The sequence below is a fragment of the Xiphophorus maculatus genome, chromosome 9 (assembly GCF_002775205.1).
Source record: "Xiphophorus maculatus strain JP 163 A chromosome 9, X_maculatus-5.0-male, whole genome shotgun sequence".
NCBI classification, from domain to species: Eukaryota; Metazoa; Chordata; class Actinopteri; order Cyprinodontiformes; family Poeciliidae; genus Xiphophorus; species Xiphophorus maculatus.
The window spans coordinates 15,390,553-15,418,294 of record NC_036451.1 but is presented as its reverse complement, the minus strand read 5'-3'; the positions used below and the strand labels follow the sequence as shown (position 1 = coordinate 15,418,294).

Sequence of the window (27,742 nt, the reverse complement as noted above, 5' to 3'; positions counted from 1 at the left end):
TGGAATAACTTTGGTTACTTTGCAGCGTAAGACCATGAGGAGAGAGCGCGTTACTTTAAAAGTTTTTATGAATTACACAGTAAATTTGGCGATACTTTATTTGTGATTTTGACCTGGAATATTCTTTTTTAATCCTTCTTTCATAAAATCTATTTGCTATGACAATTTTCATGTTTGAATCTGCTATTTTGGGACAGATAAGAAAACATACATTAGTTCAAAACAATTTTATCTATGAAAAAGGTTGCAGATTTACTTTTTTCTGTCTGTTAAGGCAGTGAAATGTTGATAGATAACATTTCCTCTTATTTTCATATTAATTTATACTATTTCATTGCGTTTGCAAGTGGTTTGGCACCAAAATTTAACATCGTGCTGCCTCTCTCCCATCATTTTGAAAGCATATTTAATAGTTAACTTTACAAAAAAAAAAGCTGCTTCTGGTGTCAGTTTATAGGACGAGTTCTTTCCATTAGGTTTTTGGCTTCAGTTGCAACTGCTTTCAAGCATTATAAGGATTAAGATCTGCTGTTGTGAAATATTTTCTTTTTGCCAAAGCACAATTAAATCTCAAAGACTCTCAAGACAACATCTGTGCAGCTATATTGTCTACTTTTCCAGAATGACTAAGGAAAAAAGTTTTATAAAAGATTTTCTATAAGCAGCTTTAGCAACTCATACCGACACTTTGATCTTTGCAGATTGTGCAAAAGATTGTGTTTTGCACAATCTGCAATGTCTGCGCTCCAACAATGTATCTACAGGTTCATCCTTAACGAGGCAAAATTAATAGAAGCTGTTAGGCATTGCAAAAATATTGAATTAAGGAATTAAAAACTGATTTTTTCATTGATTTTGGACATTGCATGAATGATCATTAGACATCTTGTCAAATTCACCACGAGTGATGCAAGATAACAAGGTCTTGCCAAGAGAACCTTTTTCCCTTGATATGCATTTTAAACACATTTTGTGGTAGTAAATGTTTATGACATTACAACCATAATGTAAGCCCAAAGTAAATATAAAAAAAAGAACAGACTGATATCTAGAACTCACATTTACGTTCATCCTCCAGCTTCATTTCCTTCAAACTGCACACACTAGTGCTGACAGGCAAGTGAACATCAAGGATCCCCACACCAGTGTTGATTTTGCTTGTCAGCACACAGCCATATGCATACAAACAAGGTAGTTTGCTACATACCCGGAGCTGGAGGGTGTGACGTAGGATGGTTCCCTCTAAGGCGTGGATCCACTTCTCACGTTCGTCTGCATCTCGAGCTGAGGGGAAAAGTGTACAGAAACACACCCTGTGAGCCATATTTTCCATAAAGATGGTCAGATCAGAAGCTGTGTTTGAGTCAAACAGGAATGACACAACACTGAGATGATATGAGCACTGGGGAACACTGAAATGAAAAGAAACTATAGCTGACATTTACAAGATCTGCTTTGCATTTTTCTAGCTCTTACTGCAGAAGAACGTCCAATCCCAAAATAAAACATGGGCGTCACTTTCTGAACCGAAATAAAGTAGTAAAAGTAACTTTTTGATATAGCAAAATGTTATTCTGGTGACGCATGTAAATGGCAATAAATTCCACGGAAAGGCCTAAAGTCAACCTAATCTCCGTGTTGATTTCTAACATATATCTTTTGTTTGCATGGATAGGCTGCAGCTTCTGAGCAGAAACCAAACAGGCTACGGGTGACATTGTGGAAGCTGTGGTACATGCAGGGCTCACTGCACACCCTTCCTGGCTACTTTGTGGTGTCCGTTTTGTCCATTTTTCATGCATGTCAATGTTCTCTGGACTTTTTATTAAACAAGACATATCTTACATGTTTCTTTCATATATTTGTAAAACTTCCAAGGCAGCTTTTATCAGGCTTTTCCACAAGCAGGAGGTTGTCCAATATAATAAAACCTCAACTCAAAAGCTGTAATCTGCCCCCAACACTGGCTGGATAACTGCGTACAGGTCACTTTTCACTCAAATGAAAGCAAGACTACAACAGATGAATGACTGTGCAAGCATGGAGGCTGAGCCATGCTATTGCTGAAAAGCTTTTAAAGACATTAAAAGGCAGCTGAGGCTCACTCCAATCCACTTAGACACTGCCTCAGTGGCCTCTCACTTTCCCCCTTTGCCAAACAGACTCACCAAAGAAGCAGATTAGGGAAGCTAACGTTGTTTAGCTGCTATTCATGGCAAAGACGAGACAGTGGCACTGCCATTCAAGAAAAACAAAGACCCATGCTCCAGGAAATGATCTAGTTTGTGTTTTACATCCATTCTACAAATTACTTTCAGAGGTAGGTGTTTGCACTGATGCTCTAAGTAGCTAACTGCAACCACCTACATGTTTGCTGTCGTCAGAAACGACAGCAACACGAGAAGCACCCCCAGGTACCTGAAGAGTTACTTATTCAAATAGATCACGGGTCATTTAAACATTTACCTGATTTAGCCAAAGATTTATAACTGTGACCCAACTATCCAATAGCCTGGTGAACGTTAGTCAACAGATGTAGGTCACACAAAGATAAAAAAGAAATTAAATGATGTGTGTTTTCATTCTTGTCCTTTGCAATAACATTCAGGTATTATATGAGCAGAAAAAAAAAATCTAAAGTCACCAAGTTTAGTATTTTTGCCTTGGCAAGACACCAGCGCTTTAAGGTGAAGCTTTAAATCTGCAAGTATGTAAGGCAGTCTTAAGGCCCAGCTGCAGTAGTGCCATAACAGAGGACTGTGTGCAGAGTAAACCCAATTACTCTGGGCTCTGATGCCCCTCTGATAAAGACAAGTACAGTGAGGCTTTCAGAAGAACACAAAGAAGAAGAACTGTACAAAACATGAGAAGCTACTGTGTTTTCAGTCACAGTTGCCTAAAAATGACAGTAAAACAGTAAAATCTTGTCTAAATTATACAAGATGAATTAAAACACAACATAAAATACTGCAAAACTGCAGCAGAAACTAAGAATACTCTATAAAACCTGAATGCTGCAGTAAATCAAGCTCTCATTCTCAGAGCTTAGCTTCAATATGCCCTTAAGAGTAGATCCCACTTCACTAAGCAGAATGAGGAACAGATACTGCACAGACACAAAAACACATCTTAAAAGGGTAAGAGTTTAATGTCACTTGTCACAGAATGCAACTCATCTCACCTTAACTAGCCATACACACTGGCATGATCTAGGCAACGGATAGGGCATTACACCAAATTTACAAATTCAACACTTGAAGAAAAGACTGTTTACATCAAACAGATAAACCTCATGGTGGTTTGACACATCATACAAAAAACTACTGGTACTTTACATATTCACAGTTTAATACAAGGATAATGCATGTCTTACAGTAGCAGTTGCACTGATGTTTATTGGTGACATGTCTCTGTGCTGCAAACTTGTAACAAGTTTCCAAAATAGATATTTACCTTAACAAAAGACTCCCGCTAGGAGGGAAGCTGCATGTTTTTCTTCAGCAGGAACATATGATGCGTCGCGAAGAAGACGATGCTAAACATCAACATGGTTGATTTTTTTCCAAAGTTAAAATTTAGCCATGTTAGTTTAAAATCGTTTAAAGTTCTACTTCGACAGCATAAGATTTTAAATCACTGATGTGCTTATAGCGGTCTTTGGCTAAATATTGGGATAAATTAATTAAATTAAGAGTTTTAAGCAATTTTTGTTCTTAGGCAAAACCAAGTATACCACAGCTCTATTGTGGTACATTTGTCTATTTTGGTATACCTGTGGTATACAGAGGAGGAACTCCTGCTGTTGTCGATATGGGGTTTATATTCAGATGGTGTTTAATTAATATCTGTGAATGCTAAAACGTTTCTCTGATATGGAAGTAATTATAAGTTCCAAGGTATAAATTCTGCAAAGGGCAATGTCATCCAAGACAAGCTCCTGCTCTTACAAACTCATCCAAACCAACACATCAGTTAACAGCATCAGTAATGACTGACTTATTGGGAAAAAAAGCCTTTAACTAAATGTGAATGGCTGAGGTTCTCATTATATTTGTTTTCTTTTTAAATGTTGCACTGTTTTCCATGAAGCTCCTTAATCAAAAGGAGTTCTGCGAGTCGTGCGACACGTTTCTTTTTCGTTCTTCCAGGTCCGGACAAAATGTGACCCAGTTTCAAACCCTCTCTTTCTACTGGAGTTTGGACACATTTCAAACTGAAATGTGCAAATTATTCACATTCCTTGAACCTTTCACGTTACAATTACAAACCTTAATCTATTTCACTGGGATCTCATAGAAGACAGCATATCCAGTTGTTGTTCTCAGTCAAGATAACCTAAAACCAATTGATAATCTGTAGCAAAACTTCATTTGCTGTTCACAACTCAGTCCATCTGATCTGACAGAGTTTGAGCTTTTTTTGTAAAATAAACAAGTAAAAAAAAAAAAAGATCTAGGGAAAAATTTCCATTTGTAGATGTGCAAAACTGGGAGAAACAAATCCAATAGGACTTTCTGATGCAGTTGAAGTGAAAAGTGACTCAGTGTTGATGTAGAGTGGCTGAATACAAATTCAACCACACATTTGAGGATTTTATAGGTAAGAGGTTTGAAAAACCATTCATCTTTTTCTTATTTCATAATTATGCATTGGTTTATAACATACATTAAATATGTTGTTTACAGTTTTAATCTGACAAAATGTGAGAGTTCAAAATGTGAGTACATCTGACAGAAACATAAAATCGCTTGGTGAACTAAAAGAAGTACTGAAAGACTGAAGAGTTTTGTCAACTGCTTTGTCTTATTTTTATCATTTTATGCTTTTAAACCAAGTAGTACGTCGCTGGATGAATGAAATGCTGACACTGTAAACAGTGGTTTTCTCTCGCAACGTCCCTCTTGAAAAAGAGATCGTAGATCTCTGAGCTTTTTATCTGGTTAAAATAAGAACTATCTGCATACTGGATAGAGTACTAGAAAACTGAAAAGAGTGAATCAAATACAAGTGAAAGACATGACGGAGGTCTAAACTTGGTCTGATGCTCTGGACATGATGACAGGAAGTGACAAGCGATGGTAAGGTACAACAGAAAAGACGAAGTGAGCAAAGTGCAAAGAGGGAAGAGGCCTTTCAGGCATCTATGATGCACTACTGGGGGAGCGGCCCTGATGAATTATGGATGATCCTCCAAATAGCGAAAGAACTGGCCAGCACAGTGGCCTGCAGGTTCTAAAAGATATTTTACCTTGTGAAAGACTACAGCTTACATTATACATATGTGATAAAAATAAATCTTAACACTTAAAAGCTACAGTTAGAATGAGTTGAACAACAGCATGTGAAAAAGAAATTCTGTTATAGGTCTGGATTCTTTCTAAACCATCTTCCTCGTTCTCTCTGCAGTGCTGCTGTCCTCCTCCTCACACAGTCAATATCTAAAAACACCTTGCCCACGCACCGGCCCAAACATAATAGCATAGAAGAATATATATATATATATATATATATATATATATATATATATATATATACACACACCCAGAGTGCGCTTCCATCCTAAGAGACTGACTGCATAACATGAGATGACTGAGACTCCTTTACGTCAACAATCTGCTCCTGCTCAACATCCTGTGCACTGCTCCATACAGTACAAGCTAGAATCTCATGTTCCACATTCATTAAGAGCTACTTTCCATGCTCATCTTCCAGTGGACATGGGCCAGATGATCATCAGTAGGCCTGATATTTACAACGGTGGCATTAGGTTGTTTTTCAGACAAAATGATGAACAGAATGTCATAGGATATACTGTTTACAAAGTTGATACAGTCATGAAATGAGATCGCTTGAGTGCTTAGACTCTGATAGTGGTAATATTGCACCAACTTATCAGTCAGTGACAGAAATCTGTAAATTTTCCCTTTATCAGCTCTGACTGTTGGGCAGCAGGTCAAATACTGAATATCTGAATTTTTATTTTATTAAATGCGTCCAAATGCTGGAAATGTCAACATTTTTTGTCTATGAACACATTAACAACCAGCATGTCTTACGCATAGAAAGGAAAAAAAAAATCAGATAGTTCAGGGTCATATGCTTTGATCCATGAACTTAAAAAATCTTGTACTCCCTTCAGTTTCTGTTGGATTCAAAATTACTTTGTCTCAGAAAACAGCTTAGAAAACATCCAAGAGGGAAATGCATGTCCTTTATTTTTCAGGCTGTTGTGGTTTTGTTTTTAAGATTTAAAGTTTGAATTAAAATGTTTACACAGATTGGATAGGATATGTTGCAGTCCTTGGTAAGAATGCTGTAATCAGAGAACCTAAACTTCAGGGTTTTTTAAAAATTGAAACATCTGCTAATACAGAGTTAACTCGGTCCAGTTGTCACATTTGTTTTGCTTTTAAAAAGCTGCTGCTTAAAACTTTTTTTAATTGGGGGTTTAAGTTAAACGTTGATTCAAAACTAGGTTTTCCAGCTTTTAACAAAATGCCCTGAGAACAGAATTGTTTTGTAAATGTTTCTTATCATTTGCTAAAATGAAGTTACACCAAGTTTATCCACAAGACTTAAGAACATACCGAGATGTAAGATCTATTTTAGTGAAACCAAGTCATGAACAGATGATTATGTTTTTAAAGGGTTTCCAAATACTATTTTTTAGCGAGTAACGCCATTAGCGCATCAGAATTTTGGATAATGAATCCCCAACAGGCTGCCATCATTTCAAACTCTGTATTACCAATGGTCAATCAAGCTTATAAGCTTAAAAGAATAAAATAAAACAACTATTTTATTCAGTTATTGTTCCTGCTGCTGCTAAAACTCCTCTATCTTGCAGCAGTTTTGTTCTTAGTTACTTTTACTTTAACAGTCTGATACAACTTTCAATTCATTTGAACAAATAGACTAAAACTACAGTCTGCAAGGAAGACATCAATAAAAACCCCCAAAAAAAACCAGAAATCAGCATCAGGCGGTTGAGGACCGCTTGATGCATTACTGAAGAAGTGCCTCGGTATAAAACAACTGCTGTACTTTCATTGTGATCTGAGCACCAAACTAAAACAAGACCATATTGAGAATGATGAGGCAAATTTTCAAAACTCACAACATTCACTTAAATTACACAGAACCGCATCTCAGAATGACTACAGCACAAAAGCAAAAACTTCTAGAATGACAATATTTGTGCTACTTCCACCTTAAGATGAATCCTGAAGTCTCATAATATGCATGCAATTTGCAAGAACATTGTTTAGCACAGCTAACAGGCGTCAGTAATCCAAGTTATCCTGTCCTAAATTAACCTGGTCTGTTTCTGTCTGCCTTCACAACCAACTTAAACAGCCTGCTTCGCTGTGCTCTAAATCGTCCTTCAGCCTGGGACACAGACCAAAACACCCAAGAGCAACAGAACTCTGTGCTCCACCCCGACTCCCCATCCCAGAAGACAAACAAACAACGCCTCCTTCTCCTCAATGTCCTCGTCCCCCGCCGCTGGCATGCATTCAGACCATGAGACGTGCACGCTTTCCTTCTTACCCTTGCGTTTGTAGAACCACAGCATACAGCTTCGGAACACAGACATGGGACAGGGCATGGAGGAGGTGAGGGAGACGGGGGCCCATGGACCCTCGGAAGGGAAGTGAAAAGAGGATGCTGGGTGTGAAGATGATGGCAAAATGTATACAGATGGACAAATGGAAGGGCAGTGATGAAGGAAACTAAGAGGAACTTAGTTAAAGACCTGACAAAGCGTTAGGGTTTGAAAAACAAGAAAAGAAAACGGAGTGTCTGCAGTGTGCTGGACTGGACAGCCTCAAAAAAAAAAAAAAAGAAGGGAAAGATTGACGGAACAGCAGGGGCTGGTTCCTTTCCTTTGGGGTGAATGGTTGTTCAAAAGTGAGCAGCAGCAGCGGTGGTGCAGAAAACAGTGAGCAGCAGCATCAGCAGCAGCCAGGAGAGACCTGAGCTCAGCTCCAGGCTCAGCACTATTCCCTCGTTATTCCCACAGGCTCAGCTGTAGAGACACATGAGCAGCAGTCTTCCTTCACGGTCGACAGAGCCGGAGACAAGGAAAAAGGATTTACTTGCTCAAAAGATCCTGTTCATCTACAAAGATATGCCAGTCTGACCTAGACGGCTATTTAGAAAAGGAGGAAATTGCTCAGACAAAACGCAACCCGCTTCGACTCAGTATAGATGCCTGTGCGTTCACGCGTTTCCTGGCTTTAGAGCAATCCAATCCAAGTCTTTAGAAGGTGGGGAGGGAAAGAGGAAAAAGAGAGAGAGAAAGAGAGAGAGGGACTAAATGAAAAGCACAGATGGATGCCAGAAAGATCTTGGAGAGCAAGGCAGAGAAGGCAGCTAGAAGGCGAGGACACCTCACCTTGAAAGTGGAAAGTCTTCTGGTCCACAGTGATGGTGAATGTGCTGTCGTCCTCGTCATCTATGCCGATCACAGCTCCCTGGGCACATAGGAAGAGGAACACAGGCAGTCATGTAATACTCCACTTTCCATTCCTAAACTCATGCCCTCCCTCCACATGTCCCAGCAGCCTTCTATTAGCTCCTATTACTCAATTAACCTTCTCAGCAACGCACTCTTTCCTACTAAAAATCTTTAACTCTTAACTGTTTTCCTCTCTCTCATTTCTCTGCGTATGAATGCAGCCTTTTGGAACCTGGCACAGAGAAAGAGAGAGAGAGAGAAGGGATTTGGGAAAATGAGGGAGGAGGAGGAAAGCAGAGGTAGGGAGGAGGAGTACAGACGGTGGCAGGAAAAAAAAAAGTACCGCAGGGATCCGGCCCACTGGCTGGCTGGGACATTCAATTCTGCAATAGGAAGAGGGCGGGTGTGACCCAAAGCGAAATAATATAAGGGATCGAGCACCATTGGACACGGTGGATGAAATTAAACTAGAAGGTTGTAGAATATTTTTTAAATTTAGGTTGAGTTAAAAGAAAATATGTTCACTTTTCTACAATGTTCCACCAAAAATAAACATCTAAAATGTAATGGGTATGTAACAAATGTCTTTAATTCACATAGCAAGACACATCCCATTCGTATGTGTAGAAACATTTACAAATTCAAATAAATACTTTCCAATACTTTTGTAGCTATAAGAACAACACAGTTAAATTCAATTTATAACACCAAGTGGCAAAAGGTTATCCGAGGAAGCCTATTTGATTGCACCAACTGTTTGACTTTGGAGCAATGTCTCATTCTGAGCGAGCGTGTGGTGACGGTGTGGAGAGGAAAGTCCTCTTTAAGTGTGTTTAATCTGCTAAAAAAAAAGATCACAATGAATGCTGTGACTATTAAATAACTAGAAAATGTGTGGAAAACTAGCACCCAGTTAAAATAGCTTGTTTTAATGACAGGCGTCAATCAATCCGTGTTAGTCCTAAGATTCTGTGCAGTTTAAAGATTCTTGTAGTTAGACTGAAAACTGAAATTAAACAAGAGTATTTAAAAGCAAAATTAGGCTACTTCAGGGAGCTTTTCCAAAGAGAAGTGTTACGACCAGAAACAACAATATTTTACACCTCCAAATACAAAACTTACATATTTAGATCTGAGATTAGCAGCCTACAAGAAAACCAGAATCTTAAAAAGTATCTAAGCAATAAATTAGTTCTTCTTCCTGTGGAGTAATTAAAAATATTGTCTCTAATGTTAATGGTGAGTATCAAACCTTTGCTACAGCTCCAACTTAAAACTTTGTCCCAGGAAAAAATGAAAACAAATTACACTGTCTATTTCCCAGAAACTGCAGAAGATGCTTCCTCCCATTTACGAGAAGTGACGAGATTTGAAAGTGATAAAGCAGCTTATGATCAGCTTTTAAATGTTGATGCTGAACTTTGATATATTTATTTACAAAGTAGTGTCAACACAATATGCAGTATAAACAGGTTCAGCTGAAAAAGCTCAACAAACTGCAGTGGACTGGCTGATTGACACACTACAGCGGCCGACATTCTGCTGAATGTGATCTACACTCCTGTATACAAGCATTTTAAATAGATAAAATTAGATCACACAACATATTGACTAACAAACTGATCTTTGTACACGGCACCTTGACACCAAATGACTGACATGATTCTCAGAGATGACCAGACTAAAGCAGAACACTAAACAGTAACACAATGAAAGTGGCGAACATTTTATTTTATTAAATCCTTGCCAATACTCTTTGAGATTAAAACAAGTGAAGATCGGTGAGAAACAGTCATTATTCATTTAGTAGTCATTCTTGTAAGACTTAAAACTTGGTAGCGTGTTATATCAAAACAAAAAAAAATCCTCTTATGTAAAGAAAAAACATTGAAAGTAGTGAAGCATCTGCTGCCATCTAGTGGATAAAGATGAACCATGAAAACACTGCAGCGTGCCATGGAGACTGTTTAACAAAACCAGGCGAGCGGATTAAGCCGGAATGTTCCGGATATCCTGGCTCAATTAAACTTGGATTCGGTTTCACCAAAGCAGTACCACATAGTTACACTAACGATTTATCATGTGTCCATGTGTCTGACCAAGCAAACAGCCAGGGTTAGTTAATCCCTGTCTGTTCAGTCAGCGGTCACGCCGATTCAATCTGATTTCGCAGTCTTTTTCTTTTTTTTTTAACTAAAAATAAAAATAAATAAAAAATCAGTCAGCACTAAAGTTTGACAGAAAGGCCTAATAGACTATTTCGCGTTGAGAGTATTTGAAAAATGGGTGAAAAAGAAGCAAAGGAGTTGTAATTAAGTCAAGTCACTTAATTTGTAGCGTACACCTTACTGACAGCTTTTTAGCCTTAATGGCAATAAACCCTCTTAACTTAAAATAACGTTTACAGCTTAAAATAACTTTAGTTTTGGCATATAACAAACCAACAGTTTAAGTGACATAATATTTAAATAAGTACTTATTTATAACATAAACATACCTGGTGCCTCTATCAAGGGGTTGCTAATAAAATACACTTGTAACCCTCCGTTACGCAACTTATTTTGTCTTTTGGTTGCCGTTAAGCTGCCTTTGTTAACAGTTATACAGGAAGTTGCCATTTCAAAACAAAAGCACCAAAACACAAACAGGAAGTTTACCATAGGTGAAACTAGCAATAAACACTAAAAGCGACACCCTGTGGCTTCACCTGTTCCATTATTATGTGCAATAAGTTACCTTAACACATCCTATTGCTTCAGATCATCTGTGATGCAGACTGCATCTTGACCAATATCGAGTGGTCAAGATTTGTGTCATTTGTGTCTGAACAAATGTTCATGTGTCCAGACACGTAAAAATTTATTTTTAAACTGCTAATGTAAGTATGGGAAGCAAATATGTACAGGCACCTTCTAATCGACAACATTTTATCCACACACTTCCCAAATATTGCAAAATGTTATATTTAATCTCTCATTAGTCCAGTCATGTTTGTTCTGTATAAATATAAGATGCGTAACAAAAAAAATGACATTAATTAATCTGCTATCAAATTCACATTACAATATTGACTTCCACTGGTTATTTATAACTTTAAGTTTGACCTGAGCAAATGTCAGGTACCTCATTGAATGGTATGGCTGTAACATTTTTAGCTAAAAGTTGTGCTTAGAAAATATATGTTTAAGGCAAATTATGCATTCAGTTGGTGCGCTATCATTTGCTAGTGTCAGTGTTTCCTTCTGGGAGTATAATATACTTCAATTCCTCCATCAAAACATATTGCTCGTTTGGTTTGTGTACGGAATTTATCTGTTGTAAAATCAATGAAGCTGGGATTGATTTCATGGTCTCTGAAGAAATCTGTGGACACATATTCACCTGACCAGGCTTGACATAGTCACACCCCCTGAGCCAGGTTTGACCTTTCTGAAACGAGTCAGGATGAACTTATGTTTTGTCAAGCCTGGCTTTATCTCCTATCCTGGATTTCTGAATCCTGCTTTTAGGAAATAGCTCTCTGAACTGTGTTTTTTTTTCCTGATGCACAAAGCATGTTTTTTTTTTGTTTTTTTTATTAATAAATCTATATAGTGGAAAGTGCAGTCTAACATGCAGAGACAGAAAAACCATCAGCCAAAAGCAAAAAGACTTTGAGGATCTTACTCTGAGTCGCACACAGCCTCTTCTGGATCCTCGCATCATTTTGTCCTTAGACTGGAAAACAAGAACAAAAACAACTTACTGCATCGGACAAAAACTGCACAATTTTAGATTCCATTAACAGATGCTCAAACCTGATTAACTGCTTGGGTTTGTTCATTCAAATGGACTGCTTGTAAGCTATACTAAGGCTCTCTTGTTTCAAAAAGGCAAGAACATTTTCCTTCATACCACTCCAATGGTTTAAAATCGTATACTCGTTTTTCTCACTTGCTTTGGTGCATTTATCACATCAGTATTAACTTTTACAAAACAGCTAGTGCTTTTCTCAAAACAATTAGCACACACTTCAAGACCTATTTGATAATCTGCAAAAGTGAATCATTTGCTCAAAATAGATAGTTCATTCTTCTAAAGCAAGTATTTGTGTCAATAAAGTGTCATGAAAATAAAAAGGCCACCATTAATTATTACTAAGATAACCTTTGTTATGTTTTCATTATGATTGTTCACTCTGGAAGTGCTTCCCAATGCAATAAAAGTCACATTTTCTCTAGACAGGACTAGACATTATTTACACTGAAATTTGAAGTTTGCAGTCAAGTAAGTGAGGTAAATGAATATAAATATGACGCTTCACATTTTTACTGCATACTGTAGCTACTCTAACTCCTGATTTGTTCACATTATTGTCAAAAAGCAAAGTACAAACAGTAAACAAAAATCCTTTGGGTAAAGCTGTGCACAACTGTAAACAACATCATCAATGAAAGCTGTGGTTCACCTGAGAGAACCTGCTCAATTCCTGAGACATTTCAAGAAAGGATGATAAATAAAAATGCTCAAAAGTTTTCTTGACACTACTACAACATTTTTGTTTGCAGTTACTCAAGCAAAAAAAAAAAGAAAGAAAAGAGGACTATTGTTGGGAATGACTATTCAGCATTCATTAAAATAATTGAATACAACTGACATGACCAAATTATGATGTTATAAAATAGCATAAAAATGCATGGAAGCAATTGATGCAGGTCCAAATAAATTAGCTGTACATGACACTGTCAACTATAATCATGAATGTTACATTGTTTTAGTAGAATCAAAGATAACTGTTGCATGTTTTCTTTTAAATGAACTTAATTAGGTCACCTTAAGATCTCTAAAAATGTTTGTGGTCCTATTTACTATGAAATTAAAATGTAACCCAATTCACGATCTCTATACCAAATGGCATCTTAAATGTAGACAAATAAACTTGTCAATAAAAATATCACCAATAAACTCCACATTAGATTAAATAAAGTAAAAGCCAAGGAAACAATATATTTATCTGTATGTACACCCAATATTTATTCCTTTTTTAAAGCAACAGATCATCACATTTGGCTGTAATATTTTCTTTAGACGTCAAGCCACTAATAACCCTTAGTTTCTAGTCTGTAGTGTTATTTTCCTAAATATAAAGTTTAACCTGGCCTTTTCTTTTTTGTCAAATTGGTTTGCCCTCATTTCTGCCATGCAGTAGTTTATATCTTTATGTATTCAGTGTACTTCTTGAAGCCAGTGTGGTTCTCGGTGTACAGAAGATAAAAGGCTACATAAGGAACTTTCTGAGCGGCGAGGACAAATCTGATAACTAAATCGGTTAACAACTCTGACGTGATCTGAAATTATGAAACTTAAATCTAAACAATAAGCGCACTGAAATGAAACTGATCAGAAACTAACTAGCCTCTCCTCCCACCGTCTTAGTCGTTGAACATAGAAGTCTTTATTAAAATAACAACAGAATATTTCCAAACCAGTGAGTGTTGGACTTTTAACTAATTATTGAGAACAGATACCTCTTCACCAGACTTATTATTACTAAATGACTCTGGCAATGATTTTATTACTGCCTGCCTTCCTGCTGTTAGCCCTGTTAACCAGCTGCATTAGCGGAAGTAACAACCAAACGCTCGACATTACTCGTCAGTTGCTCCTCAAAGCTCACTGCTATTAGCCAACGACCGTTTCAGTCATCAGATAGACCCGCCTCTGCAAGCCAGCTGATACTCCCAACTCCTGACAAACATAAGGCCTTGTCTCACTTCTGTTCAGCAGCCAGCGACATGTTTAACCGTCGGCCGGCCACTCTAACCGTTACCGAGCGGTGGAAATGAACATACCGTGTAGTACGACAGGAGCCCGGCATTGTAGTCCAAAACAAACCACCGGTACTGCCAGCCTTTCATGACGTTAGTCCACTTGCTTAGCGGCCCCTCCATGATGGACGCCATCTTTACAACAGGCTACGATTGGGGAGGAGCCGCATATGGTGAGGGCCAGGATGCTGAGGAAGAGGAGGGTGACGATGATTATGATGATGATGATACTTCTTTATTATCCCCAGGGATAACTCACTTGTTTCCACATTTCAATAAAAGTATGTAGAGCTATATAGCTCTTAATTACAAATCAAACGTTAACTTTAACTTGCATGTTCTGAAATACTTTGAAGCAGCGATGATAAACTTTGCATTTTCAGATTGACTTTGGCAAAAAATGAGTAAAAAGCATTGAAACAAATTCACGTTTTATTGCAAAAACATAATCATGTGTAGTAGATTTAGAAAATTTGCAAACATTAATTCAGTGGGGGAATTGCACATTAAGATACCTGCTTATTACCTTAATGATTCTACTAGCCAAGTTTATTTCTATATCACATTTTAGCAATGAGGCAATTCAAAGTGCTTTACATAATATAAACACAACATGATAAACAGACCAGAACATTAGATTGCAGTGGTAAGCTAAAGAGAAGTAATGAAAAGTTTCAATGCAGACTAAAATGAAGTTCTATTTTTTATTAATATGACTTTAAGCAAATGGGTTTTAGCCTTAATTTAAAATAATATTGCATTTCAGAATTTTGGAGGTTTTCTGGAATCATAGAACTATAAATCACATAGTGCAGGCTTTCCATAAGATTTAAGTTAGTAAGCGGTTTTGGTTCAATGAATCATTTCTGTATTGATTTGTCCGTGTATACTATATCCTGCTGAAAATCCATTTACTTTATACAGGCAGTAGCCACTATGTGTTTACTTGAATTTTTCTTCCACTGACTTTCCACCATTGTACAGTGGGGATTAATGTGCTTTTCCGCTTATTCGTCTAGAGCCACATTGCATCTCTACAGCTGAAAATGTTAGTTTTCACCTGGTGAGTTCAATTTCTAGAAATGATTTGAAAAATTTATGTTTATGATAGTAAGTTTGAAAAAGATTCACTTTTATTGTGATTTTTAGGGTGCTTGTAAGTGTTGTAATTGTGATACACCCTCTCTAGTTTGATCAACGTGAGGTGATTCTACTGCAATAACACAAATTTATTAATTTATTTCAAGGCTTTTTACTTAAAATTAATTGCACCAGTGCTGGTGCAGAGTGCTGTATGTAAAGATATGTTTTTTGTCTTTCATTTAGGTTCTGGTTGATGCTAGTCTGGGCTAATTATGGCTAAAATAAGATAGTCTCAGTTTGAACTCCAGCACTGATTTTCCCATCTTCCATTGTGACTTTAAATAAGCAGACAATCTGACACTGACCACTCTTTATAGTGCCTTTAAAATATCAGTAATAATGCATTAATGTAGTATTTTGTAAATTGCATTTTATTTCATGTCTGCTGCTACTGCTATCTGCAGATCAATCCCATTGGGATAATTATAATTTTATACTACCTTTCTATATCATTTCATTGAAATAGGAATTTCAAGAATATGGCGTATAGGTACTGTAATTACTGGTACTAATTTTGTTTTTGATAAATCTCTCTACTTCTTTAACCTATAACATTTAAGCATACAGAATTTGTTAAACTGTAAAATGTTATATTTTGCTTTTAAAAGAGCTCAGTCTGAATACATTTTAAAGGAAAAATACAACAGCATTCATCAATATCTTTATTATTTACAATAGGCTTAACACTGATAAGCAGAACTTCACAGTAATATAATGTGAGCATTAAATAAAATTAAAAAAAAACACAAAATATATTTTTGTACAATAAAAAAGTCATGTTAACATCTGACATTTTATCCCTGTTTAGATTCACATATTCCACTCTGGTGTTTTTGTGTTAATTTTACATTGCACTCATCCAACTGAAGACGTGGCCTTTGGTATAATGATGTGAACGCACGCCTTTTAGAGATAAATCCCCAAAACAGAGAAGACAGGAGAAAAGAAAAGACACACTGCATAAAAGATCAACAGATAAAAACAGATGATGACAATTAGCGGAATTGTAGTGGTCGGATAGGAAAAATATAGAGATTTAAACATGTAGGATCTGAAGGGGAAAAAAACCATCATGAACAGACTATTTTCAATAAGGCCTTTTTAGAAAATCTGCTCCATGGTGACACCACAAAACAAAGTAACGGACGCAAAGCGAGCCAGAATGGCAGTCATTCAGAAATATATTGATACATATTCAAATTTGGGTATTCAGATTGAGACAAAAACAGCAGTTTGGGTTTAGTGCAGCATGGTTGTGTGTATCATTTGTTTATGCAACGTCATTAAAAGTGTTTGTAACAAAAAGAGCACCACTTGGTTCCCAGTTTGCATCTGACCATTTAGTAATACAATTAAAAGTAGTGATGATCTAATTATAATTCATAATGGAAGAGCAGACATACGCTGTGATTTGCTGCAATCATCGTGTCCTTTACATATTTTTTTCCCCTACAAAAAGGCACCAAAAATGATGAAAAATGTTATTTAAAACGCACAGTGAATAGAAATGAAAGTTTTATCATAAAGTATCCTATTTCCCCAAAGATATGGGTGGATTAGAATGAAACTCATAAAATACAATTAAGGTTTACTGAAAAGTATTTAGAGTTATGCAGCTCGGTGCTTATAGATTCAGTTGTATTTATATGCCATTTGTTACTCAACTGGTGAGGACTTTTCCAGTGTACATCAAGGTGAGAACTGAAGCAACAAAACCAAATCATGTTAGAAAACTGTTAGAAGTGAAGTATGTGTGTGCGCTGTGAGTGTTCATTAAAAACAGAGCAGCTGTCTTCAGACTGGTCATAATTAAGAGTATGGGCCTGCAGGTGTAAAAGAAACATGGCACTGTAGGAAAATAAAGACAAAAGTCAAACATTTTATCAGGTTCAGGAAAGAGGGTTAATACATTCAAAGAGATCTCTCACAACATTTCTCTTTAAGCCATCGACACACATACTCTTTAAATCTGAAGAAATAAATGAAAAATCTCCATAATTTTCCTCTCAAAATATGCCTGTGCTTTGAACAAAAATAATTTAGTTAAAATTCATACATTCTAAAAAGCATTTCTCTCTCCAAGTCAAATAAATCCATGTGTCGCTCATGTGCTAAAGACGTACTGCAGTTTAGTCTGGTGAGAGTTCAGTCCTGTGTGACAGGTGTAAAGTAGGTCTCTGCACTCATTAAATAATCTGAGGCACTGGGGCCCTACAAGGCTACAGGGAATCCAGCACTGCCCATCCTGTGAAGGACACTTAAAGAAAACACATCCAGGTCACCCTGCTGCCATCCTGTGCTTTCCACCTCCCAACTATTATGTGATCTGAATATAAAGAAAATTACAAAAAAATTTTTATTGAAATATTTCAGGGATGTTCAGGATTTGTCACCATCTAAACCTCAGTTACATTCAGTCATAATGGTTAAATAATGAATACGGGATTTCCTTTATAGTCCCAATCCAATCTCAGATATTCCACCTGTCTCAGTGATTTTTAAATGATCTATATTAGGATTCCCCAAAGAAACTCAACTGTTGATAGCTGTTGATCTACAGTCTTCAGAAAATAGTGAGATATGCCTGTTTTCATATGCACAGTTTTATGTGGACATTATGTTTTTGATTCAACATACCAACAATCCCAGTGTTTTTACCTTTTATGTCATTTGCTGCTCCACCCTCATTCTGCCTATGCCACATGACTGCTGTGCATCCAAAGTTAACTTCGGCATAAAGACAGTTTAGTAGAGAGCAGCTGAAACACCAGTCCCTAACATTTATGATGTCTAAAGCAAAGCATTGAGTTGAGAAGTACAGAAAAATACTTCCTCTGTAAACTGGAATTTGTTACCAGCCCAGTTAAGAAAGAGACACATAAAAACAGGAAATTAGGCTACTATGTTAGCAAACTGCTCCAAATGAAAATAGCAAGCTTTTGTAAAGAACTGTACCTGTATGTATCGGGCCAGATATATCTTTATAAACAAAAGATGTGCTATGAGTGTTTCAAGTGACGGTTTGTCAAAAATATTTCATTACCTTAACTTCTAGGTGGAGCAGCCTCTGGGACACAAAATGGATCAGACTTCAGTATCTTGTCTGTCATTAGTGAGTAACTGATGAAATGTACTGTTCTGTTAAAGATATCACTCATATTAGCAGAAGAACCAGGCTGATATTATGTCTGGGGAAATGCGTAATCTTAAATCACTGGGATCTGTATGTGTATCAGGACATACTTTATTTTTTTGGTCTTTATTTTGACCTGCTTAGATTAGAGTATAAAGTAAGTGTCCCTTCAGTTGCTCTGAAAAGTTATGACATGTTGGAAAAAATCCCCCAAAATCCTGGCTACTGATTGAAATGTAAATAAAGCTGAAAACTGATAAAGAAAACACTAAATTTGACACCCCAAGTTTTGAATGCTACTGAATCCTGATGCTGGTTCCACATCCTTACATTCCCAATGGCTTTAGAAAAATGGCTTATGGTCACACAATTCCTCACTGTGAAACAATACATCCAGCTGATGGTCCACATACTTATGAAACAATGAGTTTAAGACTGCCCTCAACCATCCCTGTCTCTTCTAAGTATGCAACAGAGAAGCAGGGTGAGTTCTTCCCCACCCGGTTGGCTGACGACACACACAGCTCATACACTCATTCAGGTAACAAAGAGGCTTTCTTTGGCCAAATAAAAACTTGTAGCAAAACATTGCAAAGTGTGACTTGAACCACATTTAGTTTAGTTTAGTGAAATATTTCTCAAAATATGTACAGCTAAGAGCAACAACTTAGTGACCACACTGGCATTTTAGGAAACAGGTTTCTGTAAACAATAAAAACATGTTTTGTAGTGAATTTTGTGAGGTACTGTAGAGATTTATTTCAATCTGTGCCCCAAATAGCTGAACCAGAAACAAAAAAAAACAAAAAACAAAATCGGAATATACTGTAAGTGATTTGCCTGGTAGTAGAGGTGATGGTTTGTGTGATCACAGTGGCTACCTCTGTACTACGTCGCTAATCTCTTTGATACAGTTGTGCAGGTTGTCCAGCACAGTGTTGGACCCCACACTGCTCAGGCCCCCGCCTCCAGAAGAAGAGGCCCTCAGTTCCTGCAGGCTCAGCTCCAGCTTGCCCACTGCCTCTCGGAAGGCAAATTTGTTCCTCATTTGAGGGATGCAGTCCACATAACCTGAGCAGCAGTCCAGCAGCTGGTGGCCGGCGTCCAGAACCTGGCTGCTGGAGGGGCTGTCGGAGCTGGCGCTGAGCACGCTGCTGAGGCTCTCAGCGCACTCCAGCAGGGCTTCGCGGCTAGCCCTCTCCAGGGGCACCCTCTCCACCTGCTGCCTGGTTCGCCGCAGTGCCACTTTGGAGCCAGCAGATGGTGCTGTTTGTGAAGAGGAGGAGGCGGTGGTAGCAGCTCCGTTGGCCATTTTGGTGGGAGTCGTGTTGGTGCTCGCAGGACAGGAGGAGGATGAAGAAGCAGGAGGCACTTGTGGCGGTGGCACTGATGGTCTACCTGTCGTTGCTCCTCCTGACATTCGCCCTGACCTCTGACCTTTTACTGCGTCTCCGTTCACTTCCACAGGGGCTCCACTGACCTGGTCCTCACTGTCACAGCTGTAGGACTGCTGCAGACCACGTAGAGTCGGGGGAGGAGGAGGAGCGCAGCGGGGTTTTACCAGCCGTGGCCTGTCCCGCTCGCCTTGGTGCTCAGACAGCAGCTTGAAGCGATTCCCCTGAGAGTCCAGCCCGACCAGGTGCACATCGGCTGGGCTGTGCTTCAGCGTCGGGGAGATGAGGACCGGGACTTTGTGGTTATGAGTTGAGGTGGAGTTCTTGGAAGGAGACGACCAACTCTGCTGCCTGTCCAGCCCTCCACCTTCCTCTCTGCTGTCTCTCACCCGAGACAGACTTTCTGATTCCCCGACCTCCCCCCCGACCCCAGGTGCCCTCACCCCTACAGCAGTACCCCGGGGTAGTAGCTTGGCTTTTGGCCTATCCCTGATCTGCGCGGTTCCCTCATCCATCCTCCTCAACAAATTTTCGGAGGGACGAGCGGCCCCGTTCTCCGGCTGAGATGTTGTGGAGGCAGTTCTCTCCAGAGGCGGCTTTGCGCTGCGGTTTCTCGGTAAAGTCAGAGCCATGCGCTCCAGGTCCGGCAGCCCAGATGACATCGAGGAGGTAGAATTCGACCTAGGGAAAGGTTTCGGTCCTCCAACTATACCACTCTCATCTGAAGAGGCTGTTTTTCCAGTACGAAGGCCCAGGGTCTTTTTGATGAGTCTGGGGGTGAAGAAACCAGCCAGTCCACTCCAGCTGCTGCCGCTCGTCAGCTGAGAACCAAGGCCCCCGGCGGAAGGTTTCTGTCCGAAAGCGGCCCCACAGCAGCGAGACTGGGACTGGGTGGCCTCCCCGTGTGAGTGAGAGGGAGAGGCAGAGAAGCCCCCTAAACTGTCCGACTGGGGCAAGGGCGGAGGTGCGCTGAAGTCGGCTGTGGGTTCATATTTCTTGTGAGGCTGCGTCTCCATCTCCCGGAAGGAACTGCTCCTCTTGGGAGGTGTGGGAAGGTTCTGTTGCACCTGGGAAGACGGCGAAGAGGATGAGGAGGAAGAGGAGGTAGACTTCTTTTTAATGAAGGAGCTAAAGAAGCCAGTTTTGCGGTCTCGTGTGAATGTGCCGATGTCCTGCGCATCCTCCAAGAGGCTGCTGGGAGATTTATCTCGAGGTTGCTGCTTTCTTGGGAGAGCTGGGGAGCTGCTTGATCGGCCGTCCCCTCCGAACAAAGAAGTCCAACCTGAGGAGGAAGGGGAAACAAATAAATTACAATCTCATACATATCTGATTGAAGAAGGAAGAAATGGGAAGTTATTTTAGTCGATGTCTATACATTAATGTCACTCATATTAGCTTAGGGAAAAGCTTTTCTCTTCTCCTCTGGGACTCATGAGCAAATAAAAAGCATGGCAGAAGAGTGAATGGAAATTATGAATCAACGCCAGCTTGCATGTCCACCAATTCAATGATTTACAGATTGTTCGCATAACACATTATAAGTTAAACATCCTCAAATTAAATCCTGAAAAAATTGAAATCTGATGGATGAGTTATTCTGATCCAACATTTCCAAAGGGCAGCAGTATTCGATGTCCTTTATGCAAGCACAGAGTGGAGAACAATTGCCTTAGCCAGGAAATGAGTCAGAGAAAATGTAAAAGGAAATTGCAAGATGTTGCCGTTATATTTACAGAAACATTGTCAACTACGTGGTTAAAGCAGATTCAAAATAATGTTGTTACATTAATACAAATACTATGAATCATCCTACATTACATAAGCAATTATTTTGGAGAACCAGTCACAAACCCCCGTGGTGCTCATTAATGAGTGATGGGCAATACTGACCTAAATTTTTAAAGTATAGTTTGTGGTTCATGTCAAGTGATTAAATGTGACAATCAAAAGCATTTGTAAGATAATTAGTGGTTTACAATGATAGTTATAGCCTAGCAGCAACAAATAGTGCTCTAAAAGTCTGGGTTATTCCATTCAACTGCTGCATAAAGTGATGCAAATGTACTACTAAATCAGCAGGGATAGGTAGTAATCAAGAGAAGTTTTCATAATAATGGAGAAAAAGCGGATATTAACTATGGTTCCAAACCCCATAAACTGAGATTCTTACTTCAGTGGTAGGATCATATTTTCCAGTTTCGGTTACATGATATCAATAAATGCAGCATCTGTTTCAAAACAAGAATAAAAGCAAGTATTGTGTTGTAATGCTTCACAGAATGCAACAATTGTTGTGAAGCAACCCTTTAAGAGAAGTATTTGTCTTTGTGAAGGTCTAATTGAACTAAGTGATGAGTTAATGAGGTGTAGTGACTTATAAATGCAAACTCATTGATGACGATTAGTGTATTTGACTTTATGATACAAGAAAAACATCTGAATAAATCTAATGGGAAATTCTCAGCTAAAAACAAGCTGGGAGTTTAAAACACTACCTTGATGACGCTGGTCAAAAACAAAACAGTCCCATTTCACTCCTTGCCCCTCATCTTAACCATTAACCCCCAATTTCTAAAGAAGAGACTTTCTAAACATTTCATCAGAGAAGCAGCTGATAGTATACAAGGTTCTAACATTGTGTAGTTTTGATATTAATAGTTTTTAAGCAAGCAAATAAAATGAAATATATTATATATAGATAGATTGGCACATAAATCAAAATGAAAAACACTGTTTATATTTATGTATTCTTATATGATAATCAAATTAAAAATTGTGCAATGTATATCAAATTCAAACCAGTCAAATTAATTATATTTCAAGTGAACATTTCTTACAACATGCATTTAACATATTTTTATTAATCTATTTGAAATACTTGGCCTTTACTCTAACTGCATTTTTATACAGATTATAGTTTATCTTTGGACCAGGGTACATTTTATATTTTGATCTTCCCCAATAAGCATGAGAAAAATATTTGTCAATATGTGCTAGAGGACTGACAAACTGTTTACACAACATATGAGATATTAGGTCAAGTGTGTTTATATATAGAGTGTCCTTTTAGCTTAATCACTACCTAGCTCTGTCCCTTTTCAACCCTGCTAGCAAGAAGACAGACTGTCTCAATGGGAAGACCCCTGATTTTTAAAGTGGATCACAAAGACATCCGGGATTTCAAATGGAAGTGGACAGATTCTATCCAAGGTTCTGCATCAGCATTCTGTACAACTTTGTAGCTCTTTTTCACATTTATTGAAAGATAAAACCAAAGGCAAAATCTTACAAATGTATCCTTATTACTGTGCTTATTCTCTTCCAACCATCATTTGCTATTTGGGTTGATTCATGGGTGTTAGGATTTTGGGGTTGAGTAGACATGGCATTTGTTTTTGCCATGTTTTGTGCTTGACTTGATTTTATAAAAACAATCTCAAATGCATAAAAGGGAAGAATATTAAATAGCTGTTAACACATAAATGAGCCAACAGAAAAAACATGCAAATATCATCAAAATGTTATTTAAATACAATACATAAGCAATGAGTTATCTACATTAAATATTAGACGTGCTATCTGGAACACATTTGTTACAGTCACAAAGCATTGGTTAGGAACAGGAATAAAATAATGCAACAAATACAAATAAATATCAAGTTAGATTAACAGAACATATACATGTGTGCAAATCATTGTTAAGAAAAAAGCTGTTCAACTGCTTAATATACACAGAAAAGATTGTAGAGGACTTTAGGAAAGCCATGGAGATTTTTACATTTTTACATTCAGTTAAACAAGGATTTAGATGAGAGTCCCTTAAGGTACAGCAGAGACATATCAGCCCAAAAGACTGAAAAAGTTAGCAAAAATTTTAGGAGGCTGGTAAGACAGAAACTGCCTCAGATTTACTGGGAGCTTTGATTTAATATGCTCTAAAAGGGTAATGAGAACAAGAAGCTTCCATAAAGCATTTTCCTCTCCATTATCCCAAGGATAAAACAATTCAGCACTTTTCCAAATCTTTTATTGCAGATCTTTACCAATTTTATCAAATATGTTACATTTTTACACATTAGGATGTGATTTGTAGTTTTGTTGATTGGATACCATAAAACAGTGTGTTTGAACACAACATTTTTTATTTCACTGGAAGTGTTGGTCATCAAGGCGTTTTGAAGCTCTGAAAGACTCTGGGTAAAGCGACGAGCTGGTGAGAAAAATCACAGCCTGTCTTTTGAGCCGGCGTGCTTGGCGGCGCTGCAGCTGCTTCTGCGTGTCGGCAGCGTTGTTGTCAGGCATACCTGCAGAACCATAATGTGGTGTGGGGAGAGCGTGGGCATGCCTGGATGTACCTGAGTGGCTGTGGGTGCTGTGGTCAGAGTGGCCGTCCAGTCCACCCTCGATGTTTTCCTTGTTCTCCGTGTGCTTGTGGAGTGTGCGGGATTTGGAAGGCAACAGGGGCATGTCGTGACTCACAGAGTGCGCCGTCTTACACAACTCCTCTGCAACCTCTGCAGAGGAAAAAGAAATTAGATTACATTTATGCCCATTTTTTGCTACTGGTACATTTTCTCCAGGAAAAAATATGGACCAATCACCAGATTTCTCAAAGAGATAGTCTGTAAACACTAATGTAATCAAATTTTTGTATCTACACAAATCAATATGATTACTTTAAGGCTTCAGCTAACCAGTTTCAAGCTTAAGAAATTGATTAGCAACAGAGAAAAAGTGATTATTACCTTCTGAAATGCTGGAGTCATGGAACATTGTCTCAAAGGCCTGGTGTATCTCTGCAAATGATGGTCGATCTAAAGGACTCCACTGCCAGCCTGTCAGAAAAGATACAATAAATGGTTTTAATACAAAAAATCTGCAATATAAGCAGTAGAAAATTAGATACAAAAAAGGCAGTAGTCAAAAATATTGTTTCACTATAATGATTGTATTTGCTAAACTCAGTATTTTCTGTAAACCCACATTTCTACCCACAGTTTTGAGTTCAAAGACAGTTTTTTTTGCAAGTTTTTATGTTAATGTTTCAGCTTTGCAGATGTTGCATGGCATAGCAAAATCAATGAATGCAGTTGTTACTGTGCCTCTTTTTCAAACTTGTGCAACACTACAAATGTATTGCACAACCATTTAACCAACAGGTCATATGTAAAACAGATGGTACTTACATGCTCTCATTAGTTCATAAACTTTGGGTGGACATCCTTCTGGTTGCTCCATGCGATAGCCTTTCTCCAGGAGATCGTACACTTGAGACAAGTCTATGCCTGGGTATGGAGACATGCCGTAGGTGGCAATTTCCCACAGCAGCACACCAAATGCTGTAGAGAGAGACAGGTCAGTGATAACATAGCACATCTTTAGATTGATTATTTTTTTAACTTTATTGCACAGTATTATAATTACAGTTGGGTTGGACAATATGCAACTTGATCTGAGTCTTTGATTGAATTGAAATTAACTAATTTAAACTAAACTGGATTTGTATGACTGGAAATAAACTTGACCTGGCATTTGTAGAGCTACATAAATAAAACAAACTAAGTGAACAAAAATGTTGAAATCCTCTAAATATGGATAAATGCACAGGGTTTGCTCACCCCAGACGTCAGATTTGATGGAGAAGGTGTTGTATGCAAGGCTCTCTGGTGCCGTCCATTTGATGGGGAACTTGGCTCCGGCGTGAGCAGTGTAAGTGTCACCGGTCATCAAGCGGCTCAGACCAAAGTCCGCAACTTTAACAACGTGATTTTCACCCACCAGGCAATTTCTTGCCGCCAGGTCCCTGAGGAAAGAGTTTAGGAGTAGAATTTGAGGATATGTCAGGAAAACCATCCATCCATTTCTATATCTGCAAATGAACCAAACCATACGCATACCTGTGGATGAAATTCTTCTTCTCCAGATATTCCATAGCAGAGGAGATTTGTGTGGCCATGTAGAGCAGTGCCACAGCATTCACCTCAGACTTTTCACAATCTCTCAAGTAATCCAGGAGGTTGCCATGTGGCATGTACTCTGTCACAATGTAGAAAGGAGGCTCCAATGTGCACACACCTGTGGGGAAAAAACATAAGCGAATCACAATCTTTCATTGAAAAAAATTTGGCATTTCTGCCAGCATGAAAAACATTGAAGCAAACGAGCTGCTTAATAATTACCAAGTAGCTGAACGAGGTTTGGGTGTTTAACCTCTTTCATAACCGCTGCCTCTTTCAGAAACTCCTCAACTTCCATAGTGTCCTCCTGCACATTAAGAAAAAGGAAAGATTATTAAATGTGTAATCCCTACAACCACCTGCAGGTGGTGATCTATAGCTATTCTTAGGACGCTCTATCCATCTCTGCTACTTCAGACACTACAAATAGTTTTCACATATGAATGAATACTCAATTCCAACCTTGAGCGTTTTGACAGCCACAGTGAGGTTGTACTTCTTCCAAACTCCAACATAAACCTCCCCGTATTGGCCTCCTCCCAGCTTGTGCTTCATGGTGATGTCTGTGCGCTCCATCTCCCATTTATCGTGAATGGGGGAAACGCCGTACACAGTGGGCTTGTTGCATTTGGGTGCAGGATAGTGCAGCGTGGTGACCAGGCCGTCAGGTACAGTGGAGTGGTGGTGGACCAGCTCAGCCAGGGTGGCGAAACGGCTCTCGGATGTGACGTACACCTGAGGGGAAGGGTGGAAAGCAGCGAAGGTCAGAATTTAGATTTGGAGATGCAAAAACAAGAGCATTAAATGAAAACAGTCATGCCTCTACCTTCCCATCAGTGGCCGTGTTGATCCGGTAGTGGTACACTCTTCCCTCGTATCGCAGAGAGATGGACAGCTGGCCAGGGCTGCTTTCACTTTCCCGGACCAGAAAACTGCCGTTGATGAGGGAGGAAAGCAGGTACTCTGCAGCGCTGCGGGAGACCGGTCCGTGGTACCAGCTGTGCTTCTCCAGACTGTTGACCGGCGTGATGTAGTTGGAGGGCACCCAACCCTGGCCGTTCTTCGACCGCACCTCACTCCACTCTCCATTCTGGTTGTAGCCCAGCACACGCAGCTTCTCACCTGGAGAGAAAACAAATTAGGTGAAATTAGCAAAAGTAGCTTTGATTACAGGGTGAATCACAAGAACAACCTCTAAAAATATCAGAGAACAAGTCAGGATTTGAATTAGTCTCAGCAGCATCAGACATCAATTATTTCTGCGATTTTTTGGTCCTTGGAGGTGGTTCCAGTCCAGATTGTGATAACATTTTAAATGCTAGTCTAACACAGAAGGTGTCATGGAGATGACACACCTGCCTGTAAAACTAGATCAAACACTGCTGCAACAATGGAGATGGCAGAACAGAACATCAGTCATACAGGGCTAGGCAAACCCGGGCATGTAGCGACTTTGTTTGTTGTCTTTGTCTGACGTCAGTGCAGGGCATATAAGGGAGTGTAGACGCCAATGTGCTGAAAGGAGGCATCGGTTAGCCAAAACACTCAACGGAACAGAGGTTGGGACATGCATGCTGGATGCAGGTTAAAATGAAAACATATTAAAAGAGATAGATTGAGATGAGAAGAATGCAGATTGAGTGGATCCTATAGGAAAAATCAAATGATTAATTTTAAAATCCAGTTAAACCTACAATGACTATCATACATATTAAAAAAGAAAGGACATTTAGAAAATGCTCTGGCTACACTGACTCAGTGCCCTCATTCAATTAGGAGGTCTGTAATTTATCACATTCTACTTAATTGGACTTTTAGTAGTCTTCTGTGGTAATAAGTTTTGTATT

The 27,742-nt window shown here is 38.8% G+C and overlaps 2 protein-coding genes across 6 annotated transcripts in view; both read right to left on the bottom strand.

The window, feature by feature from the left end:
• osbpl9 (oxysterol binding protein like 9) overlaps window positions 1-14,410 on the bottom strand; it is a 34,247-nt gene extending 19,837 nt beyond the window's left edge. For both annotated transcript variants that reach the window (XM_023339440.1, XM_014471530.2), the window contains exons 1-4: window positions 14,293-14,410; window positions 12,128-12,178; window positions 8,399-8,477; window positions 1,208-1,284 (exon numbers count right to left, since the gene is read on the bottom strand). In XM_023339440.1, coding sequence (XP_023195208.1) covers window positions 1,208-1,284; window positions 8,399-8,477; window positions 12,128-12,178; window positions 14,293-14,403 — 318 coding nt within the window. In that variant the 5' untranslated portion in view covers window positions 14,404-14,410. The remainder of the gene's footprint in view (window positions 1-1,207; window positions 1,285-8,398; window positions 8,478-12,127; window positions 12,179-14,292) is intronic.
• Window positions 14,411-17,233: 2,823 nt separating this feature from the next.
• abl2 (ABL proto-oncogene 2, non-receptor tyrosine kinase) overlaps window positions 17,234-27,742 on the bottom strand; it is a 29,703-nt gene continuing 19,194 nt past the window's right edge. For all 4 annotated transcript variants that reach the window (XM_005806395.2, XM_023339697.1, XM_023339698.1 and 1 more), the window contains exons 3-11: window positions 26,722-27,017; window positions 26,358-26,630; window positions 26,118-26,202; window positions 25,836-26,013; window positions 25,557-25,741; window positions 25,125-25,277; window positions 24,684-24,773; window positions 24,294-24,452; window positions 17,234-21,220 (exon numbers count right to left, since the gene is read on the bottom strand). In XM_005806395.2, coding sequence (XP_005806452.1) covers window positions 19,422-21,220; window positions 24,294-24,452; window positions 24,684-24,773; window positions 25,125-25,277; window positions 25,557-25,741; window positions 25,836-26,013; window positions 26,118-26,202; window positions 26,358-26,630; window positions 26,722-27,017 — 3,218 coding nt within the window. In that variant the 3' untranslated portion in view covers window positions 17,234-19,421. The remainder of the gene's footprint in view (window positions 21,221-24,293; window positions 24,453-24,683; window positions 24,774-25,124; window positions 25,278-25,556; window positions 25,742-25,835; window positions 26,014-26,117; window positions 26,203-26,357; window positions 26,631-26,721; window positions 27,018-27,742) is intronic.